Raw genomic sequence first — 21,683 nt, 5'->3', positions numbered from 1 at the left:
TAACATTGGAAATACATGATCAACATTGAAAATGGATCAACGAAATTTCAACATTGGAAATAGGTCAACATAGGTCTTCACTGTTGGAAATAAGTCAACGAAATTTCATCAACATGCAATAGGTCAACTATATCAGTTCTTATAGTTTCTGAGGGACCGATAGTTCTCATAGTATCAAGTTCACCAGATTTCATCTGTCCAGTTCTAGTACTTTCGTGCTGTGAAAACGGACGTGTATGTTGCTTGAAATATTCTATTCCATCCATGAGTGCCTGTAAAAATCAACAGTTGCACTGCATCGTCCTAGGCATGGACGAATTGTAGAGAAATGCCTGATTGCAGTGTAGGCAGATCGTGGTTGCATGCGTGAACTTGGCGAGGGTCAGGGGGTCACTCAATTGGTTCCTCAGTGACCTACGCATCCTGCCTCCCCTCTGGTGAGTGGATTAAGAGACGGGGCAGTTGTGCCTCGTTCAGCTAGTTAAAAGGAGCTGCTCCTATACATGCTGACGCGTACAAGGGGAGACCGGCGGCTTTGTTCGTAAACGAAGGATTTTTCTCACCAACCTACGCCGTGGCAGTGTTTCCAACCCTCTATGTTTCCCACTGTTTGTCCGAAAATTTGGTTTCTTGTTGAATTCGTGGTTCTCTCTATTCAAGAAATATCGCTTGTGGGCCTTGAGAGGGGGACGGGGGTTAATTTTATATCTGATTTGAACTTATATTGTCGATAAGTTCAAGATAATTATTATTCGAGCTGAATGAACAAATGAGCTCGTAGAATTGAGTGTAAAATGAAGAAATAAAGCCAGAACTTCATGTTTTTTACAACTTAATCCAAAGAATAAATTGTTTCACAAGCTTTCAAAATTCCAGAAATGAGAATTTTATGTGAGAGCAAGGGCGTTCGCAGGATTTTTTCCCAGGGGGGTGGGCAGTCACAGAAACTTTTATTAATATTACTATTATTACTGCTATCATTTTCATTTTTATTATTATTATTACATTACTACTACTACTACTTATGTTTTTTTTTAAATTTCATACATTGATATTTTCCATATTCTGCACAGCTATATACAATTTGCATAACCGTATACTTAACATTAATTCATGTAGAACAAAAAAGCTGGTTTTTATAGTTAAGTAATCAGTGTAAAATAGACTGCAAGCTTAAATGTAAGCGTAATTCAAATAATATATATTTATATACAGTATAATAGATAAACTATATAATATATTAGTAGAGTTTGGAATACCTAAGAAGCTTGTTAGTATGATAAAAATATGCACCAGTGAAACAGAAAGTAAAATTCGTGTGGGTATTAATGTGTCGGACAAATTTACAATTCATGATGGGTTAAAATAAGGAGACGCATTATCTCCATTGCTCTTTAATTTTGCCTTAGAATATGCTGTTAGGAAGGTAAAAGAAACTAAAGAAGGACTAAAATTAAATGGTGTGATTCAGCTGTTAGCATATGCAGACGATGTAGACTTATTAGGGGATGATATAAATACAATTAAGAATAATGCTAAAATATTTTTCAAAGCAGCTAAAGAGATAGGTTTGGAAGTTAGCAAAGAGAAAACTAAATATATGCTTACAGGCCGAAACCAAGTGTTAGGTAATAATCAAAATCTAATTATTGATAACAACTCATTTGAACCAGTTTCCAAATTCAAGTACTTAGGAGTAATATTAACAAATAAAAATGATATTAAAGACGAAATGAAAAGCAGGCTTAATTCAGGAAATGCATGTTACTTCTCTCTTCATAAACGTTTCTCTTCTCGTTTAATATCTAAGAAACTAAAAGTTAAAATATACAAAACAGTAATTTTTCCTGTATTTTTATATGGATGCGAAACTTGGTCCCTTACATTGAAAGAGGAACATAAATTGAGAGTATTTGAAAATAAGATCCTTAGGAAAATCTTTGGACCTAAAAGGGATGAGGAGACAGGTGAGTGGAGAAGGTTACCTAATTTAGAACTACATAATTTGTATTCATGTCCCGATATTATTAGAATGATTAAATCAAGAAGACTTAGGTGGGCAGGTCATGTGGCACGAATGGGAGAGGAAAGAGGAGTTTACAGGATTCTTGTTGGGAAACCTGATGGTAAGAGACCTGTAGGAAGGCCAAGATGAAGATGGAGGGAGAACGTTGAGATGGACCTAAGGGAAATCGGTAGGGATGGAAAAGAGTATATAGATCTTGCTCAAGATAGGGACAGATGGAAGGCCTGTGTTGCTGGAGACATGAACCTTCGGGTTTAAGAAGGCTAGAGAGTTAGTTAGCTAGTTAATAATAGTAGTAGTAGTCGCTGCAATACAATACCTAAATAGACCTCGGATTTTTAGGTTCTAAAAAATGTACTTTTCGGTTCCTAAAATAGGTTCTAGAAATCCTAAAATAGGTTCTAAAAATCCTAAAATAGGCTTTAAAATCCTAAAATAGGCTCTAAAAATCCTAAAATGGGTTATAAAAATTCTAAAATAGGCTCTAAAATCCTAAAATAGGCTCTAAAAATCCTAAAATGGGTTATAAAAATTCTAAAATAGGCTCTAAAATCCTAAAATAGGCTCTAAAAATCCTAAAATGGGTTATAAAAATCCTAAAATAGGCTCTAAAAATCCTAAAATAGGTTCTAAAAATCCTAAAATGGGTTATAAAAATTCTAAAATAGGCTCTAAAAATCCTAAAATGGGTTATAAAAATTCTAAAATAGGCTCTAAAAATTCTAAAATAGGCTCTAAAATCCTAAAATAGGCTCTAAAAATCCTAAAATGGGTTATAAAAATTCTAAAATAGGCTCTAAAATCCTAAAATAGGCTCTAAAAATCCTAAAATGGGTTATAAAAATCCTAAAATAGGCTCTAAAAATCCTAAAATAGGTTCTAAAAATCCTAAAATGGGTTATAAAAATTCTAAAATAGGCTCTAAAATCCTAAAATAGGCTCTAAAAATCCTAAAATGGGTTCTAAAAATTCTAAAATAGGCTCTAAAATCCTAAAATAGGCTCTAAAAATCCTAAAATGGGTTCTAAAAATTCTAAAATAGGCTCTAAAAATCCTAAAATAGGCTCTAAAATCCTAAAATGGGTTCTAAAAATTCTAAGATAGGCTCTAAAAATCCTAAAATAGGTTCTAAAAATTCTAAGATAGGCTCTAAAAATCCTAAAATAGGCTCTAAAATCCTAAAATAGGCTCTAAAAATTCTAAAATAGGTTCTAAAAATCCTAAAATGGGTTATAAAAATTCTAAAATAGGCTCTAAAATCCTAAAATAGGCTCTAAAAATCCTAAAATGGGTTATAAAAATTCTAAAATAGGCTCTAAAATCCTAAAATAGGCTCTAAAAATCCTAAAATAGGTTCTAAAAATTCTAAAATAGGCTCTAAAAATTCTAAAATAGGCTCTAAAATCCTAAAATAGGCTCTAAAAATCCTAAAATGGGTTCTAAAAATTCTAAGATAGGCTCTAAAAATCCTAAAATAGGTTCTAAAAATCCTAAAATAAGCTCTAAAATCCTAAAATAGGCTCTAAAAATTGTAAAATAGGTTCTAAAAATCCTAAAATAGGCTCTAAAAATCCTAAAATAGGTTCTAAAAATCCTAAAATAGGTTCTAAAAATATTAGGCCTATATTAGACAAAAAATCCTGAAGTAGGTCCCAAAAAAATTAAAATTGTTCAAAGTTAGTGAAAAATACTAATTACGAACAACTGTTAAAAACAAAATTTAAAAAGAACCGTGACAAATAATAATAAATCATCCAAACCATCAACTATTAATTTTCTAACCAAATTTTCAAAAGTATCCACTAGTTATTGTAATACTAATACTTGTTCTGTTAGCAGAAGTTACTTATCGATATGATAAATGCACAATCTTGTTCATATTATCCACAGACAAAACCTCGCTCTTTATCTGTGAGGATCATCTTATATGCTGAAAATGATCTTTGGACAGAAGCATAGTGAGTGGTGCCAATTTGAATGCTGAAACGTTACTTCGTGAAATAAGCAAGACCACACGGATCAGAAGTTTCCACTTTGGACCAGGGCCGTATCAAGGTTTGTGGAGCAGTTGAAATGGTAGACCTGATTTTAGAATCAGTAGTCATTCACAAGCGAACATATAGCAGATAAGTTTGCAGGGAGAATAGCGCAGTAAAATAAAGTTACAGGACGAAAATTGTAGCGCTATAGCAGCAGTAAAATTCTGCGTCTAAATGTCTACAGTATATTATGAAGAGTGAACACCGTAACTACAATATATAGTAAATACTATAGGGGTTCAGACGGAAACAGAGAACTGAGCAGTAGACTGTACATAGGTACATAATTTATCATAAATTATATTATTTACAATTAAGAGTAAATATGTCACTACATATGCACGCACGGTCCATCTACTGGACAATTACCGACAGGTTCATTGTGGAAATTATAGTAACTACACTTTCTTCAAGAAAATTTCCAAAGGCTTAATACTTATAGAAGACACACTTTTCTTGCCCTTTTTGCCGAAAATTCATCTACTATATCATCGAAGTCCAATTCACGAAGATGTTCATGTTCAATGCTTAATAAACAAAGATTGGATAAGCGATGCTTTCCCATGGCAGCACGAAGCCTGTTTTTCACTCATTTCATTTTTGAGAAAGATCTTTCTCCGCTGCAGTTTGTTACCATTAAGACCAAATATTCTAAAGAGAATTTCGACATTGGGAAATGTACTGCGGAACGGGTCCTTACATGCACTATTATACATAGACAGTTCCAATGAAGTCAGTGGCGGCTTGTAATCACACATTCGTGATTATCTCGAAAACGGCTCGTTTGCAGACCCATGTTTACTAAAACCTTCTTGCTTCTATTATCGTGTACTTTCACCTGTGTCAGTTTGCGCTATTACTTATGAAATATCCTGGAAAAAGCCTTTATATGGAAAAAACACATATTTATACGTATGGTGCCAAAAACCAGCAATTTTAAGCGAGTTACAAAAAGCGATTTAAATGTGATTATTATCCACCCTGAGTTTGGATCCCACTTTAAACTGTAGGTCCAGTCCCGATTAGCCTTTCTGAGCATAAAGTGTACTTAAAACACCAACTCAACCAACCAACCGACCAACCGTGGGACTGTGTGTCACAGCTGAGAATCGAACTCGGTCCCCCTGCTTCGACTGTATGGTGGCAAATACGTTTTTTTTAAATATAATATTTCTGGAGAACTAAACCAATATTTTAAAAAGTAATGATATCGAGATTAAATATAGTTACAAATTACACTAAAAAATATGCAACTGACTTGCCACCACCAAAAGTGGTGTTCACAGAACACTTCTTTCGGTGTTAATGTTGAATTGGTGTTGTTTAACACCATTTCTGGTGTCCTGTTACACCAGTTAACGTCACACCACAAGTATGTAGGCCTTTAACACCCGATTAGGTGTAGTGCTGCACCAATGACGGTGTTACACCACTTTGGTGGAAACTCGGTTGCATATTTTTTAGTGTGTAACTTTATATTCAAATATGAGTTAAATATAGAGTTTGCAACGCTTACCCGCTACTGAAATCAAAGAAATGCTTTTTTTATAGTTTAGAAAACCATCCTGATCAGAAATTGATGTCTTATTTGCTTGGCAAAGTGTAGTAAACGCCTTGCTTTCGTTCGACTAGAATGTGGGTTCGAATCTCGGTCAAATGACTGTTCGTTCGTTCATCTTCGTCATTTAATCGTCATATCTGTATTTTGTATTCGCGATTTTATTATTTTGCATAGCTTGACACCAAATCTGAAAAATGAATCAATTATTTGCTAAAATCTCATCAGACGTGTCTTTTCTGGGCACCAGTAGAATCATGTAGTTTGCTACACTGTCATCTGAATTCGTCGCTCTAAAGACGCTGGAAGTCGTGTTACGTGAAACGTTTGTGAGAGATGACTAAAGGCCAGGGTGATAATCGGACCGGTCTCGCCTTTTGCGATTCGTCTTGCCTAAACTTTGGGCTGTTTCGAGGGAGATTTCTTTGTGCTGGGAAACTACGCATTTCCTGCCTGCCATGAACAACCAACAGATGCGGAATTTCTACGTCTCGTATTTCCTCTTGGGATACATGTAACAAGCGTGTTTTCGGCTAATCTGGGAGTTTTCATCGAGGAAACTAGTTGAAAAAATCAACAAGAGATGGCGCATTGGATGGAATCTGCTGTTGAGAGGGAAAATAGATGGAAGAGAGCAACAGACATCAGACAGGTAAGCCATTTTTTCTGGTTATTATTACCTTTCCAAAAATATAGCTGTTTTCACACCTTCGTTTGAACTATGTATTTTAGGACATGAAATCAAGTGAAATAGACACACTTTGTTTCATTGAGATTAGCACATTTATCTCCTATCTACCCCTTCTTTCATGCTTCAGCACCTTATCCTTCCTTTTCTTCCATATTTTGTTAAAAAATTGGGCAGAAAATAAATGATTTCCACACTTCTTGAACAGCTACATAAAATCCTATAGTCTCATTTTGTACAGCAGAACGAGAGCTATAGAATGGTATAATATAATCATTCCAGCTCCAATAGTTCCCAAGATAATGTAGCAAAACCTGCGAGAGAAAATACAAACTTCAGCAAAAACCTACTCGGCAGAACGACAGTTCTCTACGCGGTCCGCGCTCATTATATACAGAAGGCGCAGAAAAAGAGAGCATTGAATACAGGGCATTTTATCAGCACCGTTTTGAAAACATTTTCAGAACGTTGTTTCCCCTTTCCCGACCATAATTTTTGCCCCTTAAAATCCTTTCCTTAGTTACTTCTTTTATTATACACCTGTAAGTGTGAATATGAGAATAACGTTGACCTTTATATTTAGATTAACAATGTTTCACATTGTGAAGTTAATATATCCCTTAGCATATTAGTCTTTCAAAGCCAAATTCTTACGAACGAAATATGGTATGCATCTATGCATCATTTTTCAACACGTGCGCAGTGAGTTTTTTTCTGATTGGGTTGGAATTGTAAAGTTGGATATTACATTACAATCTCTGGAGGGTATACATTAAAAATAATCATAATACCGTAATTACCATTTCTAACCGACTTAAAGGTAAAAAGAAGTAAATAAACAACTGAGCATTTCATAAATAAATAATAAGCAAATAAATAAATAAATGAACAGTAGGTACACAATAAATGTAAAAATGTTTTTGCTATCAGGAAAGTAATCTCGACCTTACTGTACGATGACGTGGAATACGTCTATAGAGCGTCCCAACCTTAAAAGTCAGTATGGAAGTAAATGGAGTTCTTCCCTTTCTCTCTCTAATACATGAGTTTTCCCAATAGCTCTGTCCTTCTCTACCACCGATGCGTTGCCAGAAGTTACAAAATTTACAAAATGTAAAAGTCATAAATTTCAAACAGTGAAATCATTATCCTGTAGAGTTTTTTTTGCTCTATTTAATGATGGCAGTATTTAACCTGTCATAAATTCATGTGATCTGAAATTTCCATAATTATGTAATTTTGGAAAACGCTTAATTTTTTTGTAGTAAATACTTCAAAAGCCATAAATATCAAACCGCTTGAACAACTTCGCCAGTTTTTTTTCTACGGGATCTATGATGATTGTAGATATGATAATCTTCGCCTGAGTGAATTAATTTGCTTACGAAGAGAGTTATATATATATATATATATATATATATATATATATATATATATACATACACACATTCGATATTTTGTATAAATCATCAGACCGTAACACGAAAAAGTTGGTTAGCGAGAAACTTTTCTGTTTGTCGCGATACACGTGCAGACCAAGAGAGAAAAGTGTTGACCATTGTTTGAAGTTATTTTTAGAATGCAGTGTTACCCCCATAGCACCGTTATTTATCGCGCAATCGTAGTTTGTTTACGCGGACTGTTTCGCGTATCAAATTCATTGCGCGGCACCGACGTTATAATTAAATTGCAAGCAGGTGTCCCGGTTCGTAGGAAGTGCGTGTGCTGTGCGATAATTGTGGATTGCATGTAAGTTGCATATTTCGTTTAATAATGGATAGAGAAGCTGGAAAAGACGCAGTAAAGAACGCATAACAGTTATGCGTGTGTTAAATCACTTTTGAAAGTCAATGAATATCAGCAAGGCGGTTAAAACAACGGCTGATGCTACGGAGTGTTCTGAACGTCCCAAAATGTATCAAATACATAGATTTTGAAGATTTCCTATACGTAGGGGGACAAATTTATGGTAAATAAAACTGAGGAGAGCGGCAAATAAAATGTTAGATCAGCGGTATATACCAGCGGTGGAAAAAAAACAGACTAATCTTATCGCTGCTACAGCTAGCAAGTTCAATGAAACTGGAAGTTGAGTAGACATTCGGGGGAAGAAAGGAATGCAGCTTGACAGGGAACGAAGTTTTCGAACTGAGATTATGTGCATGGGAAATCCCAATTTGTAGCGTCTTCCTGATGTGATCGAAGATAAAACGTTCTTCAGCCGCAAGTGGTAGGAAACTTTAGGCAAACGTTTCGTTACAAATAGACAGTTTGCGGGCACAACCTCGATTGCCGGATTTTGCGTGTTTTCTACTTCATTTGATAATATTTCACGGTTATTTCGGGAAAAAGCGTTCATTTCGTGGAAAAGCACACATTTCGCATTACTTCGCGAATAAAACTCATGCATATTTCATCCTTGGGGGTGTAGTTACGTCCAGAATGTTCAAAATTGCATCTGTTTTTCACATTTTGCGATTTCTCGCATCGCGAAAATTCAATGTCCCTACCTATACGATATTAAGGAAGTAAATTTGTCGCAATCATTAACGATTAACAGCTACTCGATGCGCCTCCGTTTGTTGATCTGGCAACGCCGCGCTCCATTTAACCCATACTGACTTTTAAGGTTGAGACGCCCTATAGAATTTGCAATGCAATCTAACCTAACCTAACCTAACCTAAACTGAAGCTCCTCCATTTTCCAGTCAGAGAACCTGGAAAGAAAAGATACTCATAGTGGTCATATTGCTACTGTTATTACCGGAAAGAGTCTCACACACATATACACACGCGCGCGCTTCTGGGGCGATGGATCGGGAACACGTGACCCGGATAGGAGCGATGGATCGGGACAAATCACGCCCACTTTTCGAGAAGCGATGGAACGGGAAGACACCATTTCAGCTACTGCTTTGGTTTTTCCGGAGTTCTTTACAGCTCTCATTTGAAAATTGTGATATTCTCAAAATTTAAGGGGCTGAAGATTGAGGTTTTTCCTGAATTCAGGACTGGCGGCGATATGGGGGCGTTGGGGGAGTTGTTCCCCAGTCTTTGCCACTTTTGCTCCTGCTCTATGCTAAACCTTATCTACCAAACTGTCCTTGCCCTCCCCCTCCCACCTTGCCCTCTTAGTTTTGTAGCCCTATCGCAGCCATGGGCGTCTGAAAGGGGGGCAAGGAGGGGCCGTGCCCCCCCTGGAAAATTAAAGTCAACCAAAAATTACATGTTTTTCACATATAATTTCATTTCTGATAAATTCAAATTTAAGCAATGTTTTTTGAGGGAACAACACTATTATTGGGGAAAATGTGCCTTGTTTGCTCCCCCTGGAAAAAATATACCTTCCTTGCCCCTCCCTGGAAAAAATCCTGCGGACGTCTATGATCGCAGCCACTGAAACTAAGTACCATGTGAGACTGGCGTTATGCTTTTCAGCTAATCATTATGCACTTAGTAGTGTAATATACAATATTATAAACTCAGGAAAGTATGAACCCCCCTCTGGCAGATTTGCTTACACTTAAAACAGGCTCAACATGCCCATATGAGCTTTTTGCTCAAGTGTGGAACCCCGTCTAATCCAAGATTTTTGTAAAAAAAGCCCTCATGGATTCCATGAGAAAGTATGACCCCCCTCAGATTGATTTGCCTACACTTATAAAAGGCACTTCTGTGAGATTGTTGTCCATAAACCTGTCAAAAATATGCCCCTCTTCATATTTTTTTGACCACACCTAAAACTACGCCAAACGTATTAACACACACACACACACACCTACACCCACCCACACCCACCCACACCCACCCACACATATTTACTTCCGGTCCACTTCCGGTCCACTTCCGGTCCACTTCCGGTCCACTTCCGGTCCACTTCCGGTCCACTTCCGGTTCACTTCTGGTTTAAGTTCAATTGGACACCAGGTCCAACTTGCATATCTAGTACTAAGACAATGCAATATGCAGAGACTTTCTAGAATTGCTCCGTGACTCTCTCATTTCTTACATCATAAACATATGATTTTTCACCTATGAGAATAACACTACATATGGTGTCATCAGGTAATGCCTCATGGAATTCACAGATAATTTTAATATTTGTTCTGTCATTAACCACAACTTGTTTTCTTTTTGAAGTGTTGATTACAAACATGGGTCTCTGTGTCTTGAATTCATCTGGTGTGTAATACATGTCAGTATTGCCAGTAGTGACACGTTTGAAAGCCGAAAATGCCTCATATAATTTGAGGAAATCATCCTTGGAAATGTCTAAATTGTAATTTTCTCTAGGAAATACCTCATTTCTGCCATTTTTAAGATAAATGTTCTTGATGTTGCAGTTATCAAATCTACTTGAATTTTTTTCCTGATTATTGTGTCTCCCAGTCTGAAACAGTACCACCACAAAATCCGGCATGTCATATTGTATGCTTGAGAATGAATTTGTAGCATCAAACTCATAATAAGTACCAGCGGCGGGCTTCTGTACACATTGATATGTATAAAATTGCAGAGGAACCTGTGGATTTTTTATTATATCAGCTTTGTATTTAAGAGCATAACTGGCATCATATTCAACAACAGGGATTCTTAGCTCCATAGTCTGAATAATGCATTTGCCTGCATCTGGTAAGGTATTAGGCAGAGCTTCCCCTGTAGGGTTTAATGTGCTGTACCTCATCAATGCATTGTTATCATTTGCAGCTCTTCTAAATGTAATTCTTAACCCACCTTTCCACATAATATCTTTGTAATCTGAGAAAAATCCTGGCAACAGGCGCATGGGGAACAGCACTGTGTGGCTCTTGGTTAATATCTTATCACCAGCCTCAAATCCACCTATTTGGTAGTATGAAGCCTCGGTTTTGGATAATTTTAGTGTGGCCAAAGCTGTGGAGGTAATGCCGGGATAATCCACTCTGTTTATAACAACACCATGCTTTCTGATCTCAATTTCAGAGAACAGATGCGGCACAAAATTGTCTACCAATCTTATATTTGAATTTGCCGGATAATCTGTTCCATCGAGCTTTACAACATCAAATTTGATGTATAGATCTGCTCTGTGAGGGTGTATAAAGCCATCCCCAACATCAAGATCAACCTCAATTTCTGTGTTGGGTTGATTTAAATTTGCAAATGTCCTCCTGTTTGGGGGGAATGATTGTAGCTCATAACTCTCAATATTTTCCATTGTATGTATTTTTATTTAAATGTTAATCTCTATGATAGCAGTTGTTGTGGCTCCAGCAAAATCAACTAATTCTTCTTTTTCATTAGTGACCATCAATTCAATGTTATCTATTCTGTTGTGGCACACAGGAAAATATAATGTTGGGGATGGATTGTAGATGATTGGCTCCATGAATTCGGAATTAGGTTTGAATGTTGCAATGATCCCGGTTTGTTTGTGAGTGCCTATGCCATTTGATTTGGTGATCATACCCTCGGCCACATTACAGTGAATATTCAGAGTCTCTATGGCTAAGAATTTAGGTATATTCATAGCAGTGTGTTTGATGGCCGCTTCGAGTTTTGTGTTGTTCTCAAAGCCTAACAGCTCTCCTATAGTACCCAGATTCACTGTTTCTGTAGCAGATACAATCTCTACTCTGTGAGTGACAGAATTTTGACTTAGCACTATACCTCTGGGTAATTGAGCATTTAGAGTGGACAGATTATACTGCCCTGGAGTGATGACAATGTTTTGATCCCCTACTGCAATTGTATTGTTGTGGTGTGTAATATTAGGTATCAAGTACATGCCGTAAAATGCTCTGAGAGCTATTGTTTTGGGATACACTATATCATCATGCAATTTGAGTTTCAATATTGAATTTTGGCTGGTGAGATGGAATACCCCCATGATGTTTCAAATACCACAAGGCTTTTTGAAAATTTTCAATTGATGGTTTATTTATTTGAGACATATATCTGAGAACAGATAAACACAAATGTCCGCAATTAACATCTTTGAAGTTTTGAACACGGGCATTATTGTAATAAAGATTAGGTGAATTTAGATATTTTACTAAATTTACAGGTGGAACACCTCCAAATGAATCAAACACAAATGCCTCATCTTTTAAATATTTAAGATAACAGATCCAGTGAGTGCCCTGATTTTTGTACTCATCCAAATTAACAATGCCACACTCTTTGTTGAGTGGTTGCTCTGGCAAAGAATCTGACATGTACACACCTCTAAAATTTTTGATGCCCAGTGGCTTGATTAAAGCTTCAATATCTTGGTTTGTAAGCGGCTCTTGTTTTTTTTAAACTTATTCATGGCTCTCTTAACACCTTTGCCTTGTTTCTCCATGGCCAGGTTATGGCGCTTCTGCTCATCTAATTCTGCTCTATTTTTCTTGGCATCTATTACTGTTTTTGCTATGGCAGCTGATCCCCCAGCCAAGCTCCCCACAGCCCCGAGAGCAGCTAAGATGGCCGGGATAGTAAATATGAAACCCCCCACATGTGATTTTTTTCTTGATTGCTGTAATTTTTTTAATTGAGGGGTGCTAAGTAACAATTTCATACCATGTCCCTTTGCAATACAAGAGCTTTTTTTCTTGCGCTGCTTTTTGGTCAAAAGGCTATCAATAGTTTTAAGAGATTTAAGACCTGCATAAGGTATTTGATACATAACACCCTTGGCCTTCATTGTAGGTTTATTATATACATATTCACAGCCCCCACCCCAGTTTTTGTTTGGTGCTCATAGCTATGGTGGTCCCCAATGCTGCTATTTTTTCACTTAAAGAAGCATCTTTGCTTACAAATCTACCAAATGCAGCCTCTTCTAATTTTTTGTCTGCAACATGTCTCTTGTCAAGATCAGAATGTGTGTTGTATGCTATGTCATGGTCTCTACAAGCAGCATCTAGGGGATTTACACCAGGATCACCTCTGTTTAATCTATGGTCCAATTTTGTACCGGGACCACAATACTGATAACCTGGAATGTGTAGTTCAAATGGCAGCTTGTTTATAATGTCATTAACCAGCCCCCGACCCTCAGAAATATTCCAAAATTTAGGTGGTAGAGTATTAATAATTTTTATGAGATATCCAATCCCCTTAGTGTCATTCACTATAAAATTAGACAATTTAGTGCTTATCATGTCCATAATTCCAACCTTTTCATTGTAAAAATTGTGGTTGCCAGCATTTTCCTCCCCAGCTATCACCAATAACCTATCCACAAGTTTCCTGACATCATCAACCCAGACAAATTCTTTGGGCAGGGTGTTGTATTGTTTGATTCCACTGCCTGTCTTGATCTGTGACCATATGGGCTTGATTAAGTTGTTATATTTTGCTCCACTGCTAGACTTGACTCTTTTTTGTGTGGGATCATTGTTTTGGTATAGAGCATCTGATTTTATTAATATTTCTTTGTAGTGCTCATAATCTTGATCTGTATAGCTGCCAGGCCTTTTCCTAGTCATCAGTTCCCACAACCCAGGTGTGCCGGGGTACTTAACAAAACCACCTTTTTCTCCGAGACGAGATTCTGAATAAACAATCAGATCATCCCCCATAAATGTTACTCTGAAATTGCCAATTCTATGTATGATGCTACCATCAAGCTCTGTGTCAGCATATAAGCCAAAAACCTCATCTTTATTGTCTTTAGGTGTGGTTAAATATTTTTGAGCAAGAAGACCCAATTCAATAGGATCCTGAGTAGCTTCAATTCTTCGAGGAGCAACAGGACTAGGTGTATGAATACTGGAAAGTGGGGTGAGTGGATAATCTAATATGTTTCTTGCAGCTACAGGTACAAGCTCTGTGATCAAATTTTGATTTTGCTCTGTAACAGTTTTGATATTCTTACCTAAATTATTAATAGCATCAATTACAGGCTGTTCTGTTTGTTTGTGTTTTTCATAAATTCCTCGGTTCTCTGATTTCCATCCCTTAAATCTTTTTACAAGATAATCTCTTAACTTAAGATCATCAATGATTGGTCGTTTCATGGTTATTTATATATGTTTCAACGTCTAGAAAATCGTTGATTTTATTTCTGTATTTTCCACTATTGGGTTTTCTTGTCATATCAATTGTGACAAACCCATAACTGTCCTGGTTCCAGCACCTACTGCAAAATTTAGAAAAATCATTGTAGCTCAAGTCCCCACCTACATATTCATCATGTATGTGTTTGAGGTTGGTATGATCTTGATGAAACACACATATAAAATTGCTGTTGTCTCGGATCAGCTGCTTCGGTATTTTAGAAAAAGTCTGTGCCAGGTAGAAGCAATCTATGTTTTTGTGCCGCCCCTGTGTAAAGAAATTTCTAACCTTGTTTTGATTATCCAGTATAATGTCATCAAACACAACAACAGAATTATCGAGACATTCATCAAGTGGCTTAACATCTGGTTCAAAAGTGGCAATATCCAATCCATCATATAGCTTCATCAGCTGCTGATATTTTAATTGTTCCAAGCTCTTAGAGAAAACATACAAGTGCCTGTTTTTCCAGTCTAACCAGTTGGGTGCCAATAAAAAATTATCAATTAATAGTGTAGTTTTACCACAAGCTGATGGCCCAACAATAAGACACCTAATATTATCAGGCAGCAAGTTGCCATTTCTCTTAATCTGCTGTTCAGGCTCTGGCAGCCTTTTTATAACATCCCAGGTGCTCATATTATCACTTTGTCTGCATCGATCCAGCTGTTTTCCGGATGACCCAGCCATTTGACAAGTAACTTGTTGCCTTTTCTGCGGATGATTTTTTCTATGAGATATGTGTCAGGCTGTTTAGTTTTGCTGAGTTCTTGTTCATAGAACCTGCCTTTGAGAATTTCTCCTCGGTGATCTTTTATTATATATGTGTTAAGGGTCCCGGGTTTAACTTGAACCACTGTAAATAATTCAGTGCTCCAGTTTCTTGTAAAGCCTCTTTTGAATAAGTGCTTATATTTGCTGATTCTTACTTGATCACCCACCCTGTATTTGGCCTTTCTTGTTGTTGGCTGGTATCTAGGATAATAAACAGTGCTGATCAATTTTTGCTCATCAGATGAAGTTACTTCAGAGGGTTTCATGTTGATTGTGGAATGGACAGAGTTGTTATATTTATGTAGAAGTTCTGGAAGAATATTAATCCATTTATAATTACCCTGCAGTGTAAATTGTTTATACATAAGATTTTTTAAGGTTCTGTTGAATCTCTCTACAATTGAGGCCTTGAGGTCACTGTAACTCGAATAATGTTTTATTGCCTGGCTTTTAATAAATTGTTGGAACACAGAATTATAAAATTCTTTGCCATTATCTGTTTGCAAATAGCGCGGTGATCTTCCACTCTGATTGATGATTGTCCTGAGGGCTTCTGTAACACATTTTCCAGTCTTGGATTTGAGTGGCACAGCCCAGGCAAATTTTGAAAATGTGTCTATCACAGTGAGTAGATACTTGTAGCCCTTGTTGATTTTGTCTAAGTTTTTCAACTGTCCACTTGCCATCTCAATCAAGTCGCACTGCCATAAGTCATCTATGCCTTTTGTGACTACTGGGAGTCTCTTAAAATTATGTCTGGCTTGTCTGTGTAATTCATCAACAATAATTTGTCTAGACATAATATGTAAACAAGAATATTGCAACTATGGGGTGTTCAGCAGCTGATACTACAGGATTTTCTAAATACAGTTTGTCCCCTATTTGTATTTTAAATTCCAAAGAGCCATCATCTTCAGCATAGGCTGTTTCTAATGTATTGGGATCTGTAAAATCCTTTAACTCTACACTGGTGATTTTTGGTTTGTTGTCAGCATTTGTTATTGATAAGGTAGGGTAGTGGTGTGCCTGTGGCTGATGCCAATATTTGATCTTGATTGGTCTCAGTGTGCCCCCAACAAAAAACTGGTAATAAAATTGTGCAGGGGACAGCATATATATTTTGCCACCTGGTGTAAATGGTGAATCATATTCTTTGTTGGGGATGCTGTACAATTCAAGAATTACTGTATGTTTTGGATTCTCGATTATGCCTGTTATTTCTTTTTCGGCTGTGAGCAATCTGCTTGTTACAGATTCAAGGTGCTCATTGATGGTCCTAACAACATCATCATGGCCTGGCTTGATTTTTATGTCCACAACAAGTTTCTTGTATTGTTGCACAATTTCTTGAAGCTGGGTGGCAAAAACAGACAGAGCATTTGCTTGATTGGATTCCATGGTCCCTAGCTGTTGCTTGATATTAGCTACAATTTGTTGTAAATTTTCAACAACTGCCAATTTTGAATTTTGAGCAGTAAGATCATGGACCTGTCTTCTGATATCCTCAAACAGGGCATGCAATTCATTAATATGTTGATTGGTTGGTAGAGTGGCCACTGTCTGAGTGAGTTGTTTGATCTCTGTCTGGATATTCTTGATATCTTCTGATTTCAATATCCTATTCACTGCCCTCTTAATATTTTTAAGTTCCTGTGATGTAGGAAGATTTGATACTGTATTCTGCAAAAATTCAAGTGCCAATTTCACATTGTTTAATTCAGAAGCATCAGCCACATTTTGCATAGCATTTTGGAGCAGGGCTATATCTGCCTGAGAGGGTGTTGATTGTTGTAAAATTTCAAGTTTTGTTTGAATATCATCGATCAAATGATGAAAATGAAATAGTTCAGATTCAGTGTTGAGGTTTTCAAGCTTTGTGATCTGTTGCTGGACACTGACAAGTGTGTCTACAATACCGGGCAGGCGAGTTTCTTGTACATTTGCCAAATCACTTTGCACTGCTGCTATTGTACCTTCAAGATGGGTTATGGTACTTTGAATTTTTCCGAAATCTTCATATGTTTCAAGTTGCAGCTTAATATTTGCAACACTCCGAGTTATTGCATTCAAAGCATCAGAAGATGGCAAGTTGTTCATAAAATTTTCTAGTGTCTCAATTTTTTCTTTAACCTCGGCTATGGCATTGTGCAGAGGATCCAGATTAGGTATTTGGAGTGATTGAATCTGTTCTTTTAGAGTGGAAATCACCAGATCAAAATCTTCTTGTGATTTTATGCTTTTGACAATTGTTTGGAGCTGTGCCTGGACATTATTTATCTGCTCTTCCAATTGTTGTTTCAATTGCTCAGAGTTGTTGGCCTGGGTCTTAAATTTGGCTTGAAGAGCTGCAACAGCTTCTTCCAAACTTTGAAAATTATCTAATGTTGCCAGATCAGTATATTTCTGAAGCAGCACTTTGAGTTCTGAGTCAATTTTAAGAAGAGGGTCCATGCATTGTGATTGCAAATTTGTAATTTCTAATTGAAGACTGGCATTCAGTGTGGTTTGTAAAGCTTGTAAATCACTTCTTAATTTTTTCACTCTGACATCAAGCATAAGAATCTCATCACTGTGATCTTCATGTCTTGTATGGCCAAATATATCATTAGGCATTTTTGTTTTAATGGTTATTTATTATAGAGTATCTGATTCTTAATTCTATAAAGAAAGGTATAAGCTTGTCATATGATCCAGGGACCTCAATATATAAGCAGTCACCAGCAGAAACAGTATATACAGTGCCAGAAATCATGTTTGAGTGCTTAATTCTGTAAATATTTCTCCCTACTGAAATCTTGACATCACCCTCAGGGGTTGTAATAAATTGCAATTGCCCACCTACAGGTAATTGGTAATGATTTAAATTATTGTTAAATATGTACAATGTTTTACCCGTTTCATCATCAACATCTGTAAGTATGCTGTTCAGATGAATAATTAACAAGCCACTCAGTTTAGACAGCATATCAGAAGAGGGTTGTGGTGTCGGCAGCTCCATAATAGCCTGTTTTTTGAACCCAAATAAGTTCATAGGCATGTTTATTTATTTCAAATCATGCTCTGTAATTGGGCATTGATTCCCATTTTTCAAATCACAATGCCCCCATGGTAGAGTATGTATGCCACATGATAAAATACATCTCTTATCATCATGTGGGTCCAGAGCCACTTTTGTTACAATATTGCTAGTCAAGATGTGATCCTCACTCTGAATTCTATTTTCTGATGTTCTGATTGAACTCTGGGATTTGAGGCAATTTTTATAATCTTCAAATACAAGCTCTTTGTCAACAGTCACTCTGCCAATACCCTTGGCTTTTTTGACAACAGCACTACATGTTTTAAAACTGTACATCTTGGCACTTAACCCAGCAAATTCCACAATAACATCACCAAGTGTCTCATCTTTTAACTTGCCAGGCACCTTTTTGTTGTGGGGTTGAATTATTGTATGTTCACTGGTATCAAAGTATTGAAACAATTCAGACTGTGCAATATCTTGATAAACATCTTCTGTTTGAATATGAAGAATAAAACTATCCGTGTCCATGTACATCAATTTTACACGATCACAATAAAAAGGTTTCAACTTATCATAATACAATGTTAACATATGTAATTTGGACGATTCCAATATTGCAGCCCCTTCATAAATAGGTTTATCAAACTTAATCTTTGTTTTCTTCATGTTGAAAAGAGCCATGTCCTCATCATAAATTCTTCTGTAATTGAAGTTGGGCTTTGCAACCAATTTTTTGCTCAGGCTGGGGTCAGTAATTATTTTAACATCGGTATGTTTTCTGACATTTTCAATAGTTTTGCCATACACTGAATTCACCATCAATTTAAACAAGCTCTTATCAAATTGGCTCTTTGCAGATGTTCGAAGCTCCGTGTTTGTATCAATATATGACTTCAACCATCTTGAGTGCCTGAACCTCAAAACTTTTCCAACTTTGGTCACTTGAACACCATGTTTCATCAGGAACTGGAGGTTTTTGTAATATGTGACATATCCCTGTTTTGGCTCCAGAGTCATCATGAGCTTCTTCTGTTTAGAGCCAGGTGAGCACTGAACCTCGGGAATTGGGGGCAGATCAGAAAATTTATTGTGCAAATCATCTGGAATTGTCAGATCAACCTCTAAGAAGAGGCCATAGTCACTGTCATCAAAGTTCTGAAGATCCTCAATATTGAAATCTTCAACCCACTCAAGCCCTGCATATGGCAGTTTTTGCATCATGGCATGACCATAGAGGCTGTTGGCATCTACATACAGTATATAATTTGATGGCAGTGCTGGATCATAATCAGGCATATATTTGTTATTTGCTCTGGCATATCTCTGAGAACATTGCACCATCCCTCCTCTTATACATTTCTCCATAAACAGATACATATCTTGATCGTGGATCAGATCCAATTGCATTTTAGTGTTCAAAAACATTGCGGCCCATGCTAGGCCCGGGGCACTGTAAAAATATATTGGGTCCAGTTTATAATTTTTCATGGAAGATTTTCTGAATGCCTGCAGTGTATCAGCTAAGAGAGTCACATCAAGTTTTAAATAAGCCATGTGATAATCAACAAATTTCTTGCATTTTAACTTGTTCCACATCAACTGGGCATGGTGATAATCATCATCAGTGATTCCAGATCCTCTGATTTTGCTGTAAAACTCTTCTTGTGGTGGTAGGGAACACTCATCAAATTTAGAAAAATCTGTAACATAGTCATATGGATATACACCCTTCCGCCTAATTAATTTCAGGTCCTGATTTGGAAACAAGGCACGTGTGATTTTGAATTGTTCATCAGGTAATTGATTTGCCAGTGTAGCCAGGCTAGCAGATAAAAATCTGTAAGAATCAAGAAATCTTATGTGAATAGGAACACCATTAACTTTAATTATCTTGCTAATAGATATATATTTCTCATCATTTTCAGCTAGAATATTTAAATTCTGCTTGTCAAACCCCCCGTACCTGATCAGATGATGGAAATCATAATTGGATGCTCCATGGAAAAATACGGGGATACATCTTGATCTCTTGATCTGAATATTACAGCTATTACACAAGGCCATTAAGAATTTACCATCTGTATGAGAATGGTGATGTACCTTGATATTTGCATCTGAAAATTCACAATCACATACCGGGCATTTTTCTGCATTGTTGAAATCTTCAATCTGCTCCTCTGTTAAAGGCAACATAGGCTTTGATTTTAATAAGATGTTAGATGCTATGTCACGGCACTCATTTTCTATTCTATGTTCAAATATTTTGATGGCATTTGGTCCCATGTATAAGCGTGGCTCACTAGCTACACCATCCTGTATAACTGTATAACAAAAACTGGAAGATTCATGTAGCTGGTATGGTGTAGTTGAAGATTCTTCAGGATCTGGATTGCAGAATGCAAGAGGTTTGAGCTTCGATTCAAAATCACCGACAATATATGCTGGGTGTACCGACAAGGCTTGAAACTTTTTGAATTTGCAATTTTCACTTGGATTGGGCATCACCATATGAACAGGTTTATGGTTGCCACAGTATTTCAGATGCTCAATTAACTTGTTTTTGGCAATTTCCGCATTCACTTCCCGAACCCCTTTCACTATTTTTTGACCATCAAATACACTTAAACATCTTCTGCACAACTTGAATATTGTATTGGTTTTGTCTAGTTGTGTTCTCACTAAAGCTTCAAGACTGTGTATCAGAGTATAATGGTGAGTATCATCCCCTTCAATTAAGAGCAGATCAATCGGAACAGCAGAATCATCATCAATTGTACTGATTCTGAGAGGTGCTATCGGGCAATTGCCAGTGGAACAAATAAATACATTAATAGATAATTGTTTGCCATTGATATGCTTGGCCCTTTTTTCAAATTTATCAATATTGTGAACAGACATTGGATATTCTAAACCCTCCATTGCATCGTCAAAATCATGTTCATGTTGTTTGTAATAACTTATTCTCTCAGGATTCCTTGAAACTGGATACAAAGCAGCTAATATACACCACAAAAAGCATTTCTGGTCGGTATTTTCTATATTGACCACGGCTCTTTTGTTTTTGATATTGGCAGGTAATGGCAAATATGTAGATCCTTGTAATGGGCTGAATTCAGAAATATTAACATATAACTTGTGTGATGAGCCGCATAGGCTCCATCCTGACTCTTTTGCAGCAAATTCAGAGTGTTTAATATTCAATTGATTTATCAAGCTGCTTATTATTGTGTCCGAATTTGCATTTGAATATACCGGTACAGTTTCTGTTATGTGGGGCTGTGTAAATTTTGTGCCATTTGGTTTCTTATATTGTGCAAACAATTTGAGGGAGAGCTTATAAGAGCCATTTTGTGCATTTAGAATTGCCTGCAGATCAGAATTTATACTGTTCAAAAAATTCTCAATGCCACATCTTGGCTCTGATACAAACCGATAATCTCTTAATTGGCTGTTAAAACTGCTGTGGATAGGTTCATAGCGTGGCTGCTTTGCTGGTCCAGCATTAACAGGTGCTTCATGCTTTCTTTTCAGACCAGATGTAGATGGTTGTA

At 36.7% G+C, this 21,683-nt stretch overlaps 1 protein-coding gene across 1 annotated transcript in view; it reads left to right on the top strand.

Annotated features, from left to right (window-relative positions):
- The first annotated feature begins 5,966 nt into the window (after window positions 1-5,966).
- Window positions 5,967-21,683, top strand: part of LOC145981177 (facilitated trehalose transporter Tret1-like) — a 60,279-nt gene continuing 44,562 nt past the window's right edge. Inside the window, exon 1 of the mRNA XM_083114299.1 lies at window positions 5,967-6,275. Coding sequence (XP_082970425.1) covers window positions 6,207-6,275 — 69 coding nt within the window. The 5' untranslated portion in view covers window positions 5,967-6,206. The remainder of the gene's footprint in view (window positions 6,276-21,683) is intronic.

This window comes from Lepisma saccharinum, chromosome 29 (genome assembly GCF_977018435.1).
Source record: "Lepisma saccharinum chromosome 29, izLepSacc3.1, whole genome shotgun sequence".
Classification (NCBI taxonomy): domain Eukaryota; kingdom Metazoa; phylum Arthropoda; class Insecta; order Zygentoma; family Lepismatidae; genus Lepisma; species Lepisma saccharinum.
Note: the sequence above shows the minus strand (reverse complement) of the source record. Positions and strands in the feature narration are given on the sequence as shown.